The 18,637-nt window shown below is 36.2% G+C and overlaps 1 protein-coding gene across 1 annotated transcript in view; it reads right to left on the bottom strand.

The window, feature by feature from the left end:
- Positions 1 to 18,637, bottom strand: part of RhoGAP1A (Rho GTPase activating protein at 1A) — a 465,208-nt gene that overhangs the window by 220,264 nt on the left and 226,307 nt on the right. The window contains exon 13 of the mRNA XM_090368823.1: positions 5,065 to 5,203. Within this exon, the coding sequence (XP_090224949.1) occupies positions 5,065 to 5,203 (139 nt within the window). The remainder of the gene's footprint in view (positions 1 to 5,064; positions 5,204 to 18,637) is intronic.

Below are 18,637 nucleotides of genomic sequence, written 5' to 3' on the forward strand. Positions count from 1 at the left end.
CTAACCCCATTTTTCCCATAGGGCCTGTTGTTCATATTGCACAATTTTGCATTGCACGAGGGTTTCTAGGAACACAACTATCATGCTATACGAGGACTGACTGTAATTTCATTCCTTTCTTGGATATTTATATCTCTATCAAGAATAACCACATTCACTATTTCATGTACAGAAAACAAAAGAATGTTTCTATGTTAACTTTTAATCAATGATTAAAATTCTGAATTTCCCCCCCTTCCTAAATATAGCCAAACCTTTACTGCAATAGTTTCTGAAGAGATGTTTTTATGGTTTTCAAACAGAAATTGCACAGAAGAACCTGTCATGTGACCCACCACCATCTTTGAAGCTATCGAAACTGTTTGGCTTTTGCTTGGAGTGGTGTGGTACCAAACAAGCGGTGATACTTTGTTTTAAGTTTCAGGTTACCTGTTTTCCTTCTCCCACTAGTTCAATAAACATTTACCATCTTACCCTAGTTTGAATGATTTATTGTTTTCATAAAGACGATAACATGAAGGTTGGCAACGGGTGGAGCCTTTATATCTCTTAATACTTGGGGAACACCCATTTGAAAATGTAGATGTCACCCTCATTCAATTTTTATGATGGTAAAATGCCTTTAAAGAACAAAACCTTCATATTCATTTCCTCAACCCTTCTCATACAGTGGTTCCTATCTTCTCTTAGTATTTATCCTCAATCAAGCAATACAACTCATCCATCAGCCAATGGGAATCTTCTAAATGAAAAGGCACCATGTACAAGAGGAAAAGCCAACAACAACAACAACCACCAGTGGATTAAAAATCTTGTGTCCCCAAAGTCATATATATCAGAAATGCCTGATCAATCCCTAGGAAGCACTGATTTCAATACTAACTACTGAATTATTAAAAATTGTATTGAATAATGATTTATTATTAGTTTTATTTAAATCCTCCTTTTTCACTAATTATTTTATAAAAGTGTTAAAAAAAATATTTATTTTTGAAATAAATTAGGAAATTTTTGGGATATTTAGATCTTACAGATTAAGCTTGTTCTATTAGTTTGACTATTACTGATACAGATGATATTCTGCATCATTAATAGTCAAACTAATAGAACAAGTGCTGATGTAGATGAGATATAATTTGGGGGGGGGGGATGAATTGTGACATTTTTGGATATATCACAAAGCAAGAATATTTCCTAGTATACCTCTCCCCCACCACTTGCATGCACATTACAGAGACTCCAGTCATGAGCTGGCAAAGTGGATACAGCAGGATTATGCACTAGCTGCTCTGAATTCCATCTAGAGTTACCAACAGGTCAGTCCAATGGACTACCTAGTGGTTGGCCTGTAAACACTGTTCTAAAGTCCTTGAAATATAAGCAATAAAGAATATCAACTATGGTGCCTGTCATAACCTCAAATGAATCTCAAGTCCCTTCTATCATGAAGTATGGATCAGTATGATCCATACTTCATGATAGAAGGGACTGAAGATGATGGAGTTTCATTCTGCAGAGTAAACATGGCTTTCATTAAGCCTTCAATAAACAAAGTGGTGGTATTGTACTCATAATTTACCACTCAGTATTGCTGTTGTTATTTGGTTTTTAGGAGCATTAGCAACTAAGGCCATATTGCTCCAGGAATATGCGGTGGTCATTTCCTGACTTTTCCGCATCCTCTGTATTTGGTGGTCACGGGCTCGAACCCCGGTCTAATCAAGAAGCGTGTGCTACGCACTGCTGCTCCTGCCCACCTGGCTACAGAGGCACCCCTCAGTATTGCCAGGTGACACAGAGTATGACATTCCTCAGTGTGAGTCAATGTGGATAACACACTGACTCCTGTTATAACTAGATTATTTCCAGGTGTAAAAAGGTGACAAGAGATTAAGCCTTGGAGCACTGGTTTTAAGTGGAAAAATGCCATCAGGACCTGGATGTTCCAGATTGTCCTTCTATTGTTGTTCTATCAGAAGTCTATGGGAGGCACTTAATGGAATCTGTTTGGTAGTACAAGGAGAGTTACCGAGTTCACCAAAGCCAGGGTTTGAAGAAATGCAGATACTATTAAATTTACTTTAAGCTTTAGATAAGGATGTGACAGAATGATAAGGTTGTATCATACTCCTACAGGTTATAGGAGTATGGGTGGACAGAAGTTACAGCCAACAGCTTTGGCCAGACCGGAAGATTCAACTATCATTTTTACCATCCATTTGTACCATTTTCGAAAACTGCAAAATATGCACTAGAAATAAAAACATTAAATAAAAACAGCCTGTTAGTTTCCTCCATTTCTCAATTTAAATCACCATTAAATGTGACAAATTTCAAACATGCATATACACATGTAATTCTATTTATTTTGCATGTAAATATTAAAAAATTAAAAACATATTATAAATATTCAATAATGTTAACAAGGTATTTCCATTTCAGGCTTATTTAGAAATTTATTTCAAATCTGGCACAACTTCACAACATACAAAATTTGAAACTATGCTCTTGCTCCCTGCAGTATAACATCTATTTGGAGAGAGAGAAAAAAAAAAAAAAAAATGTTACTGTCTTTGTGAAAACAATAATTCATTCAGAGACAACTAGGGTAAGATGGTAAATGTTTATTGAACTAGTGGGAGAAGGAAAACAAGTAACCTTTAACTTAAAACAAAGTGTCACTGCTTGTTTGGTACCACGACACTCTTTAAGCAAAAGCTAAACAGTTTCGATAGCTTCAAAGATGGGGTTACCTGACAGGTTCTTCTGTGCAATTTCTGTATGAAAACCATAAAAACATCTCTTCAGAAACTTTTGTAGTAAAAGTTTGGCTATATTTAGGAAGGCAAAAAAAAATTCAGATTTTTAATCATTGATTAAAAGTTAATGTGGTAATGTTAATTTCAAGGATCAACTAATAGTTTACCTACCATTACTGCTGGGTTAAGATGGAACCCAAGTCTTTTGGTTTTCTGAAATAGTGAATGTGGTTATTTTTGATGGAGATATAGATATCCAAGAAAGGAATGAAATGATCTTGTTTTGGTTACAAGGAAAATTTAATTTTCAAATTCTGGTTATTATAAGGAGAGAATACTAATCATACAAAGAACTCCTTTTGTGTTTCCACTTTAGGTTGTTGCCCACATAATATATACAAAATCTGGGAGGAGGTGATCACAGTTTTCCATGAATAGCTCATCAGCAAGGGGAACAGCAAGTCAGGATGCCCACAATAAGCCTAATAATTGAAATTTCTAAAGAATAATTACATTTTGGAGAATTTGTTTGAGCATATTCTGAACTTACTGTAGCTTATCACAGATGATGTACTGCAAATGAACAAATTAACTACATTTCCACTTCTATTAGTAAAAAAAAAAGATGGTTACAGTGGTGGATTGGAAAAATATTTCCTAGTGTAACAAATCCTGCTGTTTTACATACTGATGTGAAAACAGCATGAATCCACGGAGTCTTTCTGCCAGGTGTCAAAATGCATGCTGGTGGCCACGGTCAAGTGATATGTAGAGTGTTTGCATAGTGCACATTAAGCCCCTTGATACGAGGGGAGCAACACTTGGATGCCACACATAATCCATAAATTGTTTCCAACCAGGCATCCATTGTTTCCATCCCTTCACCACTGGAAAATATCTATCTATGAATGGGTTCTTTCTTATAGCAGGATAATGCATAATGTCACAAAATATCAGAACTCTGCAGAACTGGTTCCAGGAACATGAGTGAATTTAGCTTACTTGTGGTGGAACAAACATGCACTTCAGAGTCAAAATGGACCAGCAATTACCTGTGGCACACTTTTGGACCTTGTTGTTTCCATTAAATGACAAATCCAGGAAATTTTGAGGAACTAAAGGTGCTTAAAAAAATTGTAAAAACAAAACTTTCTACCTAAATACTGTTAAATATTAAGTTGTACTTACTTTTACCACACTGTCCAACATTAGTTATGATTATATTTTAATGTGATAATATCTATATCTAGTTATTTATCATTTAATTCAATTTCATTAATTTTTAGATCTGAATTACAGAGAATTTTGTCTTTTTTAAATCCAAATCAGACAATAATTCTCACAAAAGCGATCTCCACCTTTGATTTTTAAAGATATTTTCAAGCTGCCATCTATTAAAACTTTGCCTACTATTAGCTGGAAACATAAATAAGAGATGCTAATAATAACAGTTACCGAATAACTGTTTGTTAATGAATAACAGTTAACAAACAGTAAAGTTCATAACAAAAAATACTTAACAGTAATTGTGAAATCCAACATGAAGTTCTCTCAATAGTATAGGCTTCTAGTGTAGTAAATAGTGTTTTTTTTTATGATGTATAATTTAGGAATTGTATAAATCCTTTTTCCAGTCACATCTTGAGTATTTTACACAGATTTTGAACACCCCTCATTTAAAGAAGAACAAGCATCTGCTGGAAAAGGTGCAACATTCCTATAGAAAGATTAGTTTTGTATGTTGCAGAGTCTTGAGATTGGTCATCAGTATGTGGCATGGGAAATTGATTGAGGTATTTAAGGCTTTAAAAAAGGCTTGAATATTTTTTTTTTATGGCTGATGATAGAAATCCTGCCTTCCTTTAATAATACTAATGCTAAAAATGTACTAGTGTAAGTTTGTTTCCTCTCTTTCCTAGTCTTCAACCTCCCTGCACTGATTTGCTTTTAGTAATACTAATGCCAAAACTGCAGTAGCTTAAGTCTTTCCCTCTCTTGCCCCCCCTCCTCCCAGTCCTCAATATGTGAAAAAAGTGGACAAAAAAAAAATAAATAAATAAACTATATGAGGGGGAGAAAGGATAATTCAAAACTAAATAGATTAAGGATAATTCAAAACTAAATAGTACAATAGACAAGGTAACATCAAATATAACACTGAATTTCTTTGAGAATTTCTGATTTCTTTGAGAATATATTCCATTTTCTGACATCCTATTTTTCAAATTCTATGATTACTGTAAATTATTATAACCAAAATTTTCAAATACTATTATATTAGTCATAATTAGCCTCACTTGATTACCTGATGCCTGTAAGATGCTGATGGCTTCTGTCCACTGAGCTCTGTCAAACTCTGATGATAAGAAAAATGTATATATTTTGCCAGTCTTTTGAGTAACACGAAATACCAGATTTGGAGAAGTTAGTACCAGCTGTGCCTCCTGATTAATAAGCAAAGGATATCTTGAAATTAATAATAATATTAAAAAATTTAACATAAAAATTATAGATTACTAAGAAAAATGAATATACAGAATTCTAATTTTTAAAATTATTGCTTTTTCAAGAGTCAAACGATCACACATTCATAATTCACATTAATAACTCAGCTGTATCCAATACTCAATCAATATGTTTGCAGATGCTCCAGCTATGAAATATCAGCAGTTGAAATTAAACCAGACATTTAAAAGAAATTTAAAGAAAGTTTTTCAATTCATGCTCATGTCTTCAAATTGGTGCAATTTTATTTAATATACTAACCACCTAATTTACGAATCTTTATTCTTACAAACAAGAATTTCTAACAACATATATCTGATTTGGAAACTCAAAGCTTGAGCTTACTAATTTTGCTAAAGTTCAGCAAATGCCCAATTGAAAGTAAAATTAATGAGAATAAAAAAAAATGTTCTTGTTTATACTCTGGCACAACCACGAGGTCAGTGGAGTTTACAATAAATCAGCCAATACAAATGTTTATTGCATTTAGCAGTAACAGGCTTGAATCCCAGTCCACTCAAAGAGTGTGTGCTACAGCACTTGCACTCCTGACCACTCGGCTACGTCCAATAAGTTGTTTTTTGTAATGTTAGTGCTGTTTTGACAATATTTTAATTTTTGTTAATGCAGCATTAGGGTGGCACAAACTCTCATGAGATTAAGGGCACGAAAATTCATGAGGCCATATAACAGTAATAATTTAAGTATTTGTTCAGTATTACTTCAAAACTCTTGTGTTTGCCCATCATTTTTGCGATTTTTAAACAAACAAACAAAAAAAAAAAAAAAAAAATCATCCAACATTCCTGACATAAATAATGAAACAAAATTTTTCCTTTTGTGGTGTGACAGAACACAACAATCAATGCAATGCACTAAATCAAACTAAACATTTGGTCTTGAAGTGTCCCGGTTAATCCAATCCTGGTAACTAAATCGAGAATCTGCTGTACTTTATTATTACCGTATTTAATGTTGGTAATGTCTTACTGTGTTTTAATTTATCAATTAAACTTTAAAATATGTATGTATGTACAAGAAAATCATGTTATATATGGGGTCAGCAGGTGTTCGCTTATATCCGTGGTTTCAGCCATCCACGGTAGGTCTTGGAATGTATCCCCCATGGATATGGGGGCCTTACTGTATTGGATGGGGTGAGATGTGCCAAGGTATTCTCACTCTAACAGAAATATACACAGGTGCTGCACAGTGTATATGAGATCTAATTAGAGACCTATATAAGTGGAGCAGGGTATAAAGATCTGCTCCCCATGTTGTGCTGAAAATAACCAGAGCATATTCATTTTCTTCATGCAAGTATTCCATAGATGTTTAACATAAGCTTGGAAGTTTTGTTTGTTGTCAAATATTAGACCGAGAAGACAAATATTACATACTATTGGCAAAGAATGGTTGGTTAATTGTAGCTCAAGCTCTTTTTTTTTTTTTTTTTTTTCTGATTTGGTAGTTGTTGGTGCATCGGCTTCTATGGCCATATTGCACCTCCCAAGGTTTTTGCAGTACTTTGATCCAAGCCCGAGGCGGGAATCGAACCCGCGACCTTGGGTTGCCGGGCAAGTACTTTACCCACTCGGCTAGCCCGGTCGGCATAGCTCAAGCTCAGGATGAATCTTGCACTTGCTACAGAAAGTATGGCTGTAGATTTCTGGTGAGATAATCTGTATCCATTCTGTGTCATCCATTGCTCAATGTTTTTTATTAAGATTTGTAGATGTTTCACACAACAAGTTCATGTTCTGGAAGTGACAGGATACAGTAAAATCGTCAGCATAGAGGCATGAATCAACAGTGTTTAGAATACTATTTGTAATACTGTTTATTTGTATTTCAAATAACATGGAACTAGAACACTTGTAGAAATCTTTGTATATAACTTGGAGGGAGATTCTGTCGATAGCGAACATGTTTGTATCATGCAATACAAATAAGATTGGCAGGTATGTAAGGATGCTGGAATGTGTGCAATTTAGTGTGGGAATGGTCTGAAAGTTGCAACATTCAAGCATGCCACTAGGAAACGGCAACTTTGTTGGAATTTTCACATACAACTGTGTGTGTTGGGTGTATAGAGCTTGGTCCAATAATTAACACTGATTACAGCATATTTACCTAAAAACATTTACATTGAAAGAAACAATTGGAAAGTCAGCAGTTTTTTTTTTTTTGATGATTCTGACTAGAGGAAAAAGACAGTGGCCAATATTAAAAATTATAATATTTTAAATGAGCTGCAAATTGTGACAAGATAAAATAAGTGCACTATTAAATGCAAGGAAAAAGCTATTAAATTATAACATCTTTATTTATTTAGATGGAATGAATAAGATGAAGTATGTCAAAATACATTGCATAAGTGTCAAAAATGAAAATGTTGTTAAAATATCATGGAGCAGCAACAACATTTCAAAGAGAAATCTCCGTAGATGGGAAAAAGAATAAAGTAAGGGAAAAAATGTTAAATTATATAAGGGAAAAAGTTGTTTCAGCACTCTTATTAAATTTGTTAATTCATATGAAGAATTATAAAAATATTTCTGTGCACTAATAGAAATGAAGAATGACATTAGGAAATGGCAATACAACCAGACCTTTTTAAGAACATTTCCAATTTTTTCAAAAAAAGACAATGCAACTGGGGAGGGACTCTGTTCATCTGATTATTACAAGTTAATACAATTACAGTTTGTGTGAAAAAAAAAACTGCATTCCATTTTGTTTTCATAAAATGTCTCTTTTCATCCTACTGATGTTTGAATACTCTGAGGGCTATACTAGACAAGCGCTTAAAGCACTCACCTTTAGCTGGAGTTTTCAGCACCTCCAAAACAGCAAACTAGACGTAGCATTTCTAACTTCAGATCGTGTGAAACTAGAAAGGGCGCTTCTAACGTTTCATTGGATACCACCAGTGGCTCACCCTTCCTATTCTCAGTTGCAAGATGGATGTTGTTCAAATTAGATGTTTTGTGCATTTATGTTGTTGTTGTTATTTGATTTTTAAGAGCATTAGCAACTAAGGCCATATTGCTCCGGTGATATGCGGTGGTCATTCCCTGACCTTTCCACATCCTCCGTATTTGGTAGTCACGGGCTTGAACCCCAGTCAAATCAAGAAGCGTGTGCTACGCACTGCTGCTCCTGTCCACCTGGCTACGGAGGCACCGTGCATTTATGTAAACAGTTAATTGCAAGTAGAAAAGGAAAACCACGATGGTGGATTCAATCAGCAAATTCAAATAGGTTAAAAACAGGAGAGTTTTATATTATGTTTGAAACACACAGGAATTATCCCGAGAAGTGTTTTTTACTATACAGAATGTCGATACAGAGTTTTGATGAATTTCTAATCTTAATTAGTGGAAAATTTTAAATGTTAATTTTCTTCACTAATTAACATGTTTGTTAAATAGTGAAAAAAAAAGATACATTTGAGCACACCAACACCCTTTCCAAGTGGCGGTATGATAGAGGGATTAAATTAATGTTGACTACCTTTACTTGAGCACCTTTCAATTTACAGTCTTTCTACTTGCTACTTCGCTTTGTCTATTGTCCAGGTGCTTTTAATTTTTACCTCCCCGCACCCTAACATATCGGTGTTTATATCTATGCTTATGTGCTGTACCGACAGGACACAACTTCAACTAACGGAAATATTTCTAAAATGTTTTCTTTGTTTGTAAAATTACTCTATTTCTACTGCTATTTAGAATTTAAGAAAATTACTTCCAGTGACAAAAAAAGGGTAACTTCCTGTTTGATTTTACTGCACAGGACTTCTCAGAATAAAACACCTATTGTTACTGGCTTCCCACCAATTGACATTATTTCCAGATGGAATATTGACAAGTACTTTCCATCCTTTTGAATCAGAAAACATTCTGCACTTTTTTTTTGGTCCTCGCTTTTTCCCATTATATATAGGGTCAGCGTTTTTTATTGTTGTGGCATGAAATTTTTGCGGCCGGATGCCCTTTCTGACGTCAACCCTCACCCTTTATCCGGGCTGGGGATATGCAGTGGTCATTCCCTGACCTTCCACATCCTCCGTTTTTGGTGGTCACGGGCTCGAACCCCAGTCTAATCAAGAAGTGTGTGCTACGTACTACTGCTCCTACTCACCTGGCTATGGAGGTGCCAGAAAACATTCTGCACTACCCACACTGAAATGGATTACTTTCCACGCAAAAAAGGATTAGTGTTGCTTGATTTTACAAATGTCCATGTGAAGACAGCAGTTTTCAAAGTTTAAAAACACAGCTATCAATACAAATATTTTCTTGAAATTTCGTTAGATCAAATATAATATTTGGTGTGACATAAGCACTGGGAAAGGAAAAATTAGAGTAGGCGTGTGCTATATGCCTAATGAATCTGATGAGTATAATGAGCAATTGTGCAGAGAAATAGAGTGGGCCAAGTTTTCTGAGGGATTTTAATTTGCCAGAGATTGACTGGAATTTGTGGGTTGGTTGCTCACACACTAGCATGGCTTTTGCGGATTTACTGGATGATTGTTTTCTACAGCAGCATGTTCGGGAAGCAACTAGAGGGGATAATATTCTTGTTCTGATTATCAGTAGTGATTCTTGATGCATTAAGAATCTGCAGATAAAGGAACCACTAGGGGACAGTGATTACAGTGTGCTGAAGTGGGATTTACTCAAAGAGGTAACTATCATCAGGGGTAAAGGGAAGGGTTTTTGCTTTCGTAAAGATGACTACAGTAGTCTGAGACAGTATTTAAATTCTGATGATGTTATCAACAGCAAATTCAAAATGGGAAGCATTCAAAGAATTAATCTTGGAAGCTACTAGGCTTTTCAATACCAACTAAGAAATATTGTTCAGGGTTTAGCCCTAAGTGGAAGTCAGATGAACTAATTAGACAGGTGACACAGACGCTTATGATAGATATAAGCTGGTCTGTAACCAAGTCACAAAGGAGGTCAGGCAGGCAAAAGCAGATTACGAGAAATCATTGGCAAAGGATGCAAAGAAAAACAGCAAAGAGTTCTTTACTTATGTAAACTCTAGAAGGAAGGGGATGAATCAGATTGGTCCACTTGATATCGATGGTTCAACTGTTGATGATCCTGCTCAGGTAGCTAACAAACTAAATGAATATTTTGCATCTACATTCACACATGAGGAGTTATTCAGGGAGGAGAATGCCAGAGGTGTATTAAACTCTGGCAGTAAGCCAGATAATCTGGTAATAACTGAGAGTAAAATGGAGGAGAAATTGTTAAAGATAAACATAAGAAAGGCATCTGGGTTGGATGGAATCTATCCAGTTATATTAAAGGAGGCAGCAAAGGAAGTAAGCAAACCCTTAGCTATAATTATGAGAGCTTCCTTGTACTCAAGGGAGGTACCCATGGACTGAAAATGTGCAAATGTGACCCCAATCCACAAAGGAGGATCAAAGGAAGACAGAGGTAATTACAGACCTGTTAGTTTAAATTCTGTTCCAGGGAAATTAATGGAGGCACTGGTTAAAAAAGCATTGCAGGATCATCTAGACAAGACTTCAGTTATAGCTCGGACACAGCATGGGGAAACCATGTCTGACCAATTTGATTGGATACTATGATGTAGTCACAAAGGAACTGGATGCAAAGAATAATTTTGATATCATATATTTGGATCTTAGAAAGGCTTTTGATACTGTTGCACATGGAAGACTTCTGCACAAATTGGAGCAGTATGGCAATGGAGGGAAATTGCTGCTATGGATAAAGGGATGGTTAAGTGGTAGAAGAAGTGGTAATAATGTTATTAGTGAAGTCCCCCAGGGTTCAGTATCGGGTCCATTGTTGATTTTTGTATTCATTAATGATGGTATATCAGACTTAATGTCCAAGTTTGCAGACAATATGAAGGTCGGCAGGGTTGTTTATGACACTAATGACAGTACGCTGCTGCAACAGGATCTAACAGTACGCTGCTGCAACAGGATCTAGAAAAGTTGAGCAGATGGGCTGAGAAGTGGCAACTGAAGTTTAACATTGACAAATGTAAAGTACTGCATATGGGAAGCAGTAACTACAGAGTCAGTGGTGGACTGGGCCTAAAAATATTGGTTGCCAGGAGACAAAGGGGGCCCACCCACAACTATAAGGCTATCATTTAATTTTTATAACTAAATAAAATTTTCAAAAAATACATAACTGGAAAAAAGGTACAATTAAAATTTTTGCGAAATAAATGTATATTTTTTAGTAATTACAATGTAAATATATTTTACATATTACTGGCAGTATACTGTAGATACTAAATGTAAATACAGATTGTTATAATTGAATTGTTAAATTATTATTATTTTTTTAATTTTAAATAAATGGTGGATATTTTTAAATAGTTTGCTTGTACTGAACATTTTACACATTAACAAGTAGGTCAAAAGCATATTTCATGGAGTCACTATATTAAGAGCAGTCATTTGAATTCACTAGATGGTGCAAATCTGTGAGTAATTGCTTCTGCATCTAATTCATCTAACAATTTCTTTTCAATAGATAGCAACATGTTGATTCCAAGTTCTCTTCAGACAGTGAATTTCTTAGCCTTGTCTTTATGATCCTTAGGTTTGAAAATGTTCTCTCACATTGGACTTGAGTAAGTGATAGTGTGCAGATGACTTTATATCATATAAAGTCATCTGCACACTATCACATTCATAAAGGTTATCATATGCCTCATCATGAAGTCTGTTGGATGCCAGAATTTTTAGTACACACAATGGGCAAGCGCTACAAATTGTACACTTGTTGCAACTGGAATCCATATTCTCACCATCATTAAGCAATAGCTTTAATACATCAAAGTTCGAAGCAAAAGAAAACAATTCCAATATTACTTGATCTTTGTTGATTTGTGGAGACAGATTAATAATACCTTCCAATGCTTCATCTTCAAGGCCCTTCTCTGAAATAGTTTTAAACTCTGCTGGGTCCAAGCAGAATAAATCTTTATACAACTTTTTGTGTTGTACAAAGCGTGAATCTAGTGAATGGACAATGCGTTCCACTATTAGGTTAAACACGTTTACTCGAAAATTGGCTAGAGAATCTGAGGAATTTCCTTCATCATCTATAAGCTCATCTGCCATTCTTTTCTTCTTCCTCTGCCTCTTAACTGGCAATGCTGTTTCCAAAGCGCGAATTTCTAATGTTTGATTTTCATCCAAATTCAACTGCGAAATCTTGTCATTACATTTATTTACAAATTCCAATGCCTTGCTGTGAACGTTATCAAATGTTCTTGTCTGTTCCTTCAATTTTGTTGTAGCTGAATATACTAAACTCCATTCAGTAAACATACCTAAACCACTTGTCTGTAAATAACTTGATAACGGGGCTGTAGTTTCAAATATATACAAGTAAGTAAATGCTGTCAATATTGTTTCAAACTTTACAAGACTTAAGTAAAACATTTGCTTCTTGTTTTGATTTTGCATCAAACTTGCCTGAATCTTGTATCATTGATAAGCATGTCAATAGAAATACAAAAGTACTCACAGTGGCATCATCGAAACATCCAAATATAGTTGTTGCTGCATTGGATTTTCCCGACCATCCTGTATCACCAAGTAGCTTTAATCGTTTCATTTTTTCTTGTCCTAGATGTTTTCCAACTTCTATCCATACAGCCATTCTCTTGTATGATGTTTTCATAAAAGTTGCTAAATTCTGGAGCAAACTGAAAAAAGAAACTGCAGGCACACAACATTTTGTTGTTTCAGTTATCACCAAATTCAAGACATGGGCATAGCACCATATATGAACATGTTGATCAGCCACATCAGTAATTTTACTTTGTAAATCATTATACTGGCCATGGTAGCTTGCAGCTCCATCTGTACTATTAGATAAACATTTTTCGAATCAATTTTAAGATGTTGTAATGTTTCAGTCAATAGATCAAAAAGGTCCTCTCCTGTACCATCATTACTTGGCACAAATGAAAGTAGTCGCTCACCCCCTTTAAGCACATACCGAATAATAATGTTAAATTGATTGATGGATGAATTATCTTGTGTTGAATCAACTTGAATAGAATAATATTTTGCTTGAGAAACTTCATGACTAATTCTTTCTTGCATCCTATTCTTCATAATTTGGATTAACATGTTAACAGTTGTTTTACTCAGGTATGTAACAAGTCCACCACGGCCTTTACTTTGGGCCTTTTCTTGTTGTTCTATTTGTTTGATTCTTTGTGTAGACTTGTTTTGTACTGCAGAAATGTGAGCTGCCATAATGGGGTCATATTTTGCCATCAATTGTACTGTAGCTAAAAAAATGCCATGATTCAGAATCTCATTATCGAGAGTGTAGGCCGATTCATTTCTGTGACCTCGAAAAGGAAGTGATTGCTTGCCTAACATCTTTATGATGTCTATAATCCTCATGATAGTACTCCTCTGCTTCAACACTTTTTTTCTTTTTAATTAATGAAGATGCAAAAAAATTATCTAAGGTGCCATCATTAACCACACTGATAAATTGCTGAACTCTTTTAACATGTGTTGTTGTCGATTTGTGTAAAGCCAAGCTCTGGCTAATACACCTGTAGTCACTAAAGCCAAGTACAAATGGTGATGGATTACAACTGTTGGGAGACTCAAAGGCCAGGCAGTATGAACAATATAAGCCTATTTTCTTTGTTATATATTAGCCATTTTCTTGGGACTGAGTCATTCATAATTTTCCTCTCATACAAACAGGCATCAAATGGCAGATCATCAAGTGGCTGAAATGGATGTTCAGCAAAAAACCGTTTCAGATTTGCTCGTGATGGATATTGGAAGATTCCAGCAGTTGATCTTTCATTTTCTTGTGTAGGTTCATTTATAGGTTGTGCTTCAGAAACCAAATCATTTATGCCTGAAGGTATATCTGATTCCCTGTAACTAGTTGAAGCTATGTGTTCAGATGTTGCAACTACAGGTAGTACAGATACCAGAACAATAAAGCCAGAAGTACTGGGCCTCGGTTGGTGAGTAAAGGATGCTATTGTATTTGTCTCTATATTCAAAGTAGCTCTTTTCTGTTCTTGTAACTCACAAGTCATTGCATCATCACCATGAGTATTGTTTCTTGCTTCTTGATTATTTGTTGCAGAACTGTACATTGATGTGGATGGGGGTTGTCATATTATAAAATATGTAATAAACCTGCATTGCTTGGCTAATTCCTGCCTTTCTGCTTCTTGTCGCTCTTTGCATTTCAGTGATCCAGATTTATGCTTTTTCTTTTCCATGCTGGTAGGGGTAATATTCCTGAAATTAAAACTTAATTAAAAATAGTCCACATTGGGAAAAATGAACATTTACAATTAAATGTTGAATCCAACATTTGCCATAAGTTGGCTATTTGTACGTTTGAATTTGATAATAATAAGTTGTTATTATTATTGTGCTGTATTTTGCATTTTGTTTGTAAACTGTTGTAGCGTATTGTAGAAAATTTCTACAGTATGCTAGCGAGGAATATTATGTATTTCTGCTAGAAACATAATGGACCTCAACGCAAGAACACATCAATGGAAATATATTTTATAGATGCATCTATTATTAACAACAATTTTAACAATCACAGTAATTTTAACTGTAGAGTAAATAAAAGGTATCATTATTTACTGAACTTGCATTATGCATATATTATATATGCATAATGCAATATATAATATATACGGTATATATTATTATTTGAGACTGCAGCTTAACTATATTTACTACCTAGTATTTTTATACTAATTTTATACAATGAAATAAAATACATTATATTTAAATTAAAGGGCATAGGACCACAGTATATAAAAAATATTAATTAAATACATACCTTTTATAAAACACATAAAACACAGCAAGCACGAGGTGAAGAGCTGATGAAGCACACTCAGGCCGACACAATGAAAAATATTTGCTGTCTTTGCAATGTATGCAATAGCTTGATACAAAGTTGACTCCAGTTGCACATCATGATCCCAGGCTGGGATTCCCAGCTAAGCTTCATTGTGCATCGCAATAGTAAAGACCTGAGCCTATATAACGTATGTGTCGGCCTCACATAACCCAAATCAGAATAATCTTTTCAGAGTTATTTACTATATTCTTAAATATAAAGTATCCTCGAAAATGATTTTATTAAACTTTTTTTTATTAAAATAGTAATACGACGTAAATTTTAGTTGCATAGAGTAATAATATCGGAACTTCTATTATATTTTCAAGCTACTAAAAGGTCATTCACATTTTTATCATATTGTCTAATGTTAATGCAAGGGGCCCACTTGCCATCAGGCAAGCTGACACCCTGACAAGTCTGCCACTGCCCAGAGTAATGTATCAACTGTATGGTACTACACTGACAGTGGTAGAGAGTGAAAAGGATCTAGGGGTAACTGTGCAGGTAGATATAAAGTTTTCTGAGCAGTGCAGCAGACAGTCTGCAAGAGTAGCTCATGGTGTCTTGTCAATGATATACAGGAAATTTTCTAGCAGGGACAAGGAGGTGGTTATTCCCTTATATAAGGCAATGGTCAGCCACACCTTGAGTACTGAATAGAGGTCTGGAGGCCTCATTTTAAGAAGGGTGTAGAGCTGTTTGAATGAGTACAGAGAAGGGCAACAAGATTAGTGAATGAAACAAAGGGTTGCTCTTATGAAGAAAGGCTTAAGTTTTGCAAATTACAGTGTCTAGAGACTAGACACCGGCAAGGTGATCTGATAGAGGTGTATAAAGCCTTGAATGGTTTGAGCATGCTCAATGCTGATGGGATTCTTCCTCTTGCTCAGAATAATCACCTGAGAGGGCATAAATTCAAATTGAGGAAAGACAGTTGTAGGATAGATGTGCAGAAGTTTGCCTTCAGCCAGCGGGTGGTTGATTGCTGGAACAAACTTTCATCTGTCGTTGTAGAAGTTGATAGCTTAAACAGATTCAAGGCAGAACTAGACAAACATTTGGAGCGAGTGGATGGGTGAAATGAGAAGGGGCGTGTGATTGTATTTTTTTTTTTTTTTTTTTGCCTGATGCTATATAAGCTTCTTTCATGCATCATGTGCCCTTGATAATGCTATACACCGATGAGCCAAAACATTATGACCAGCGAGTCATTATACAAATGAAGCAACTGCAGGTGAAATACGCCATGTGCGCGGATCAAGACAAGGTATTAAAAACACCTGATATTGAGCTCCGTTAATCAGTTTTACTCTTGTTCTTCAGATGGGAAAGACAGCAGACTAAAGCAAGTTTGACAAAGACCAAATTGTAATGGCCAGACGACTGGGTCAGAGTATGCATATCCAAAATAGCACGGCTAGTGGGGTACTCATGGTCTGCCATGGTTAGTACCTACCGAAAGTGGTCCGAAGAGGGGGAACCCACAAGGTGTTGGACCACCACGGCTCATCGATGCTCGAGGTGAGCAAAGACTCTCCCGGATGGTACATGGCAACAGAGGGGTGACTGTGATGCAACTTGCCGATAACTGGAATGCTGGTGATGGGAGTAATTTGTCACAACACACAGTACATCGAACCCTGCTGAAAATGGGGCTGAGTAGCCGTAGGCTGCTCCAAGTGTCCATGCTAACCATGGTTCACCAGCAACAGCACCTACAATCAGCACGCGAGCATTGAAACTGCACCTTCAGTGATCGGAAGAAGGTCATCTGGTCCAATGAATCATCTTTGCCCTGTTGCACCATGTGGATGGCCGGATACGTGTGCATCATTTACCTGGGGAAGTGATGGCACCTGGATGCACTGTGGGACGAAAACAAGCCAGTGGGGGGGTGGTGTCATGCTTTGGGCAATGTTCTGCTGGGATACCCTGGGTCCAGTCATCCATGTGTCGGGCACTCTGACGTCTACCACCTACCTAAACATCATTACTAACGAGGTACACCCTTTCATGGCAGCGGTCTTCCCCTCTGGCAGTACTGTCTTTCAGCAGGATAATGCTCCATGCCACACTGCCTGAATTGTTCAAGACTGGTTCGCGGAAGACATGAGGAAGACTTCCAGGTATTGCCCTGGCCTCCAAATTCCTCAAACATCAATCCCATCGAGCATCTGTGGTTTGTGTTGGAACTGCAACTCCGATATGCAGTCTCAACTACAGACCTTATAGGAGTTAAAGATTTGTTATGTTTGTTGTTTGGTTTTTAGGAGCATTAGCAACTAAGGCCATATTGCTCCAGGATATGTGGTGGTCATTCCCTGACCTTTCCGCATCCTCCGTATTTGGTGGTGATGGGCTCGAACCCTGGTGTAATCCATAAGCATGTGCTACGCACTGCTGCTCCTGCCCACCTGGCTACGGAGGCGCCTCATAGGGGTTAAAGGACTTGCTGGCTACGTGATGGTACCAGATGCCACAAGACACATTTAGAAATCTTGTAACATTCATGCCTCGCCGAGTACGAGCTGTTTTGGCTGCACATGGAGAACCAACATCATATCAGGTAGGTGGTCATAATGTTTTGGCTCATTGGTATACATCTAGAAAACGTGCTGTATCATATTGTTCCCTAAACACAATTACAATAAAAGCAAACTTTACTTTTATCAAATGCGCACTGTTGGTGTCATCAATTTTACACTACTTATTTCTGTTTCCAGTGTGGCTTAGAATAGATGCATTTTGTTGATTTTATGTTAATAGATGCAATACACATTGTAGAAAGGAAGTACAATGTTTTTGGTTTTAAAAAACAATTTGTTGCAATTCTTTTGGTTGTTTGTTATGCCAAGAAACAGTTGTGTGTATTATAGAAGCCTTCAGAAGAACAGTGCCCATGGAAGTATCTGTAGAAAAGATAGGTATGCAACAGAAACAGAATGTCTATGGGGTGGAGAGTGGAGAGAGAGAGACTCTGTTAGGGATGAGCCATTAATTAACCTAACTACCCTCTTCTGAATGGAATTTAGAAGCCTGAGAGAGGTTTTGGGGGTTCCACCCCAGATGTGGGAACAATATTCTATGGTAGGACAAATTTGTGATTTGTACAGAGTAAACAGTTGTTTGGAAGAAAAGTAATAACAAGAGCGAAAAAGAAACCCAAGTTTTCTAGATTCAGAGGAACCAATATTTGTAATGTGCTTGTGCCAAGAGAGATTAGAAGTCAGGGTAATCCCCAAAGATAAGCATAGCAGCAGAAGAATCCTTTTTTGTGAGATATAAGACAGGATTGAGTTTTAGAAGAATTGAAATCAACTAAGTTGTCTTTGCCCCACTGGAGAATTACCTGGAGATCGGCATTAAAGGAATTGGTAGCGAATATTCGAGAAGTTGAAGCTGATTGAGCAGGGCAATGTTTCTCAAACTGGAAAG

The sequence above is a fragment of the Mastigoproctus giganteus genome, chromosome 1 (assembly GCF_048544385.1).
Source record: "Mastigoproctus giganteus isolate SK-2022 chromosome 1, ASM4854438v1, whole genome shotgun sequence".
NCBI classification, from domain to species: domain Eukaryota; kingdom Metazoa; phylum Arthropoda; class Arachnida; order Uropygi; family Thelyphonidae; genus Mastigoproctus; species Mastigoproctus giganteus.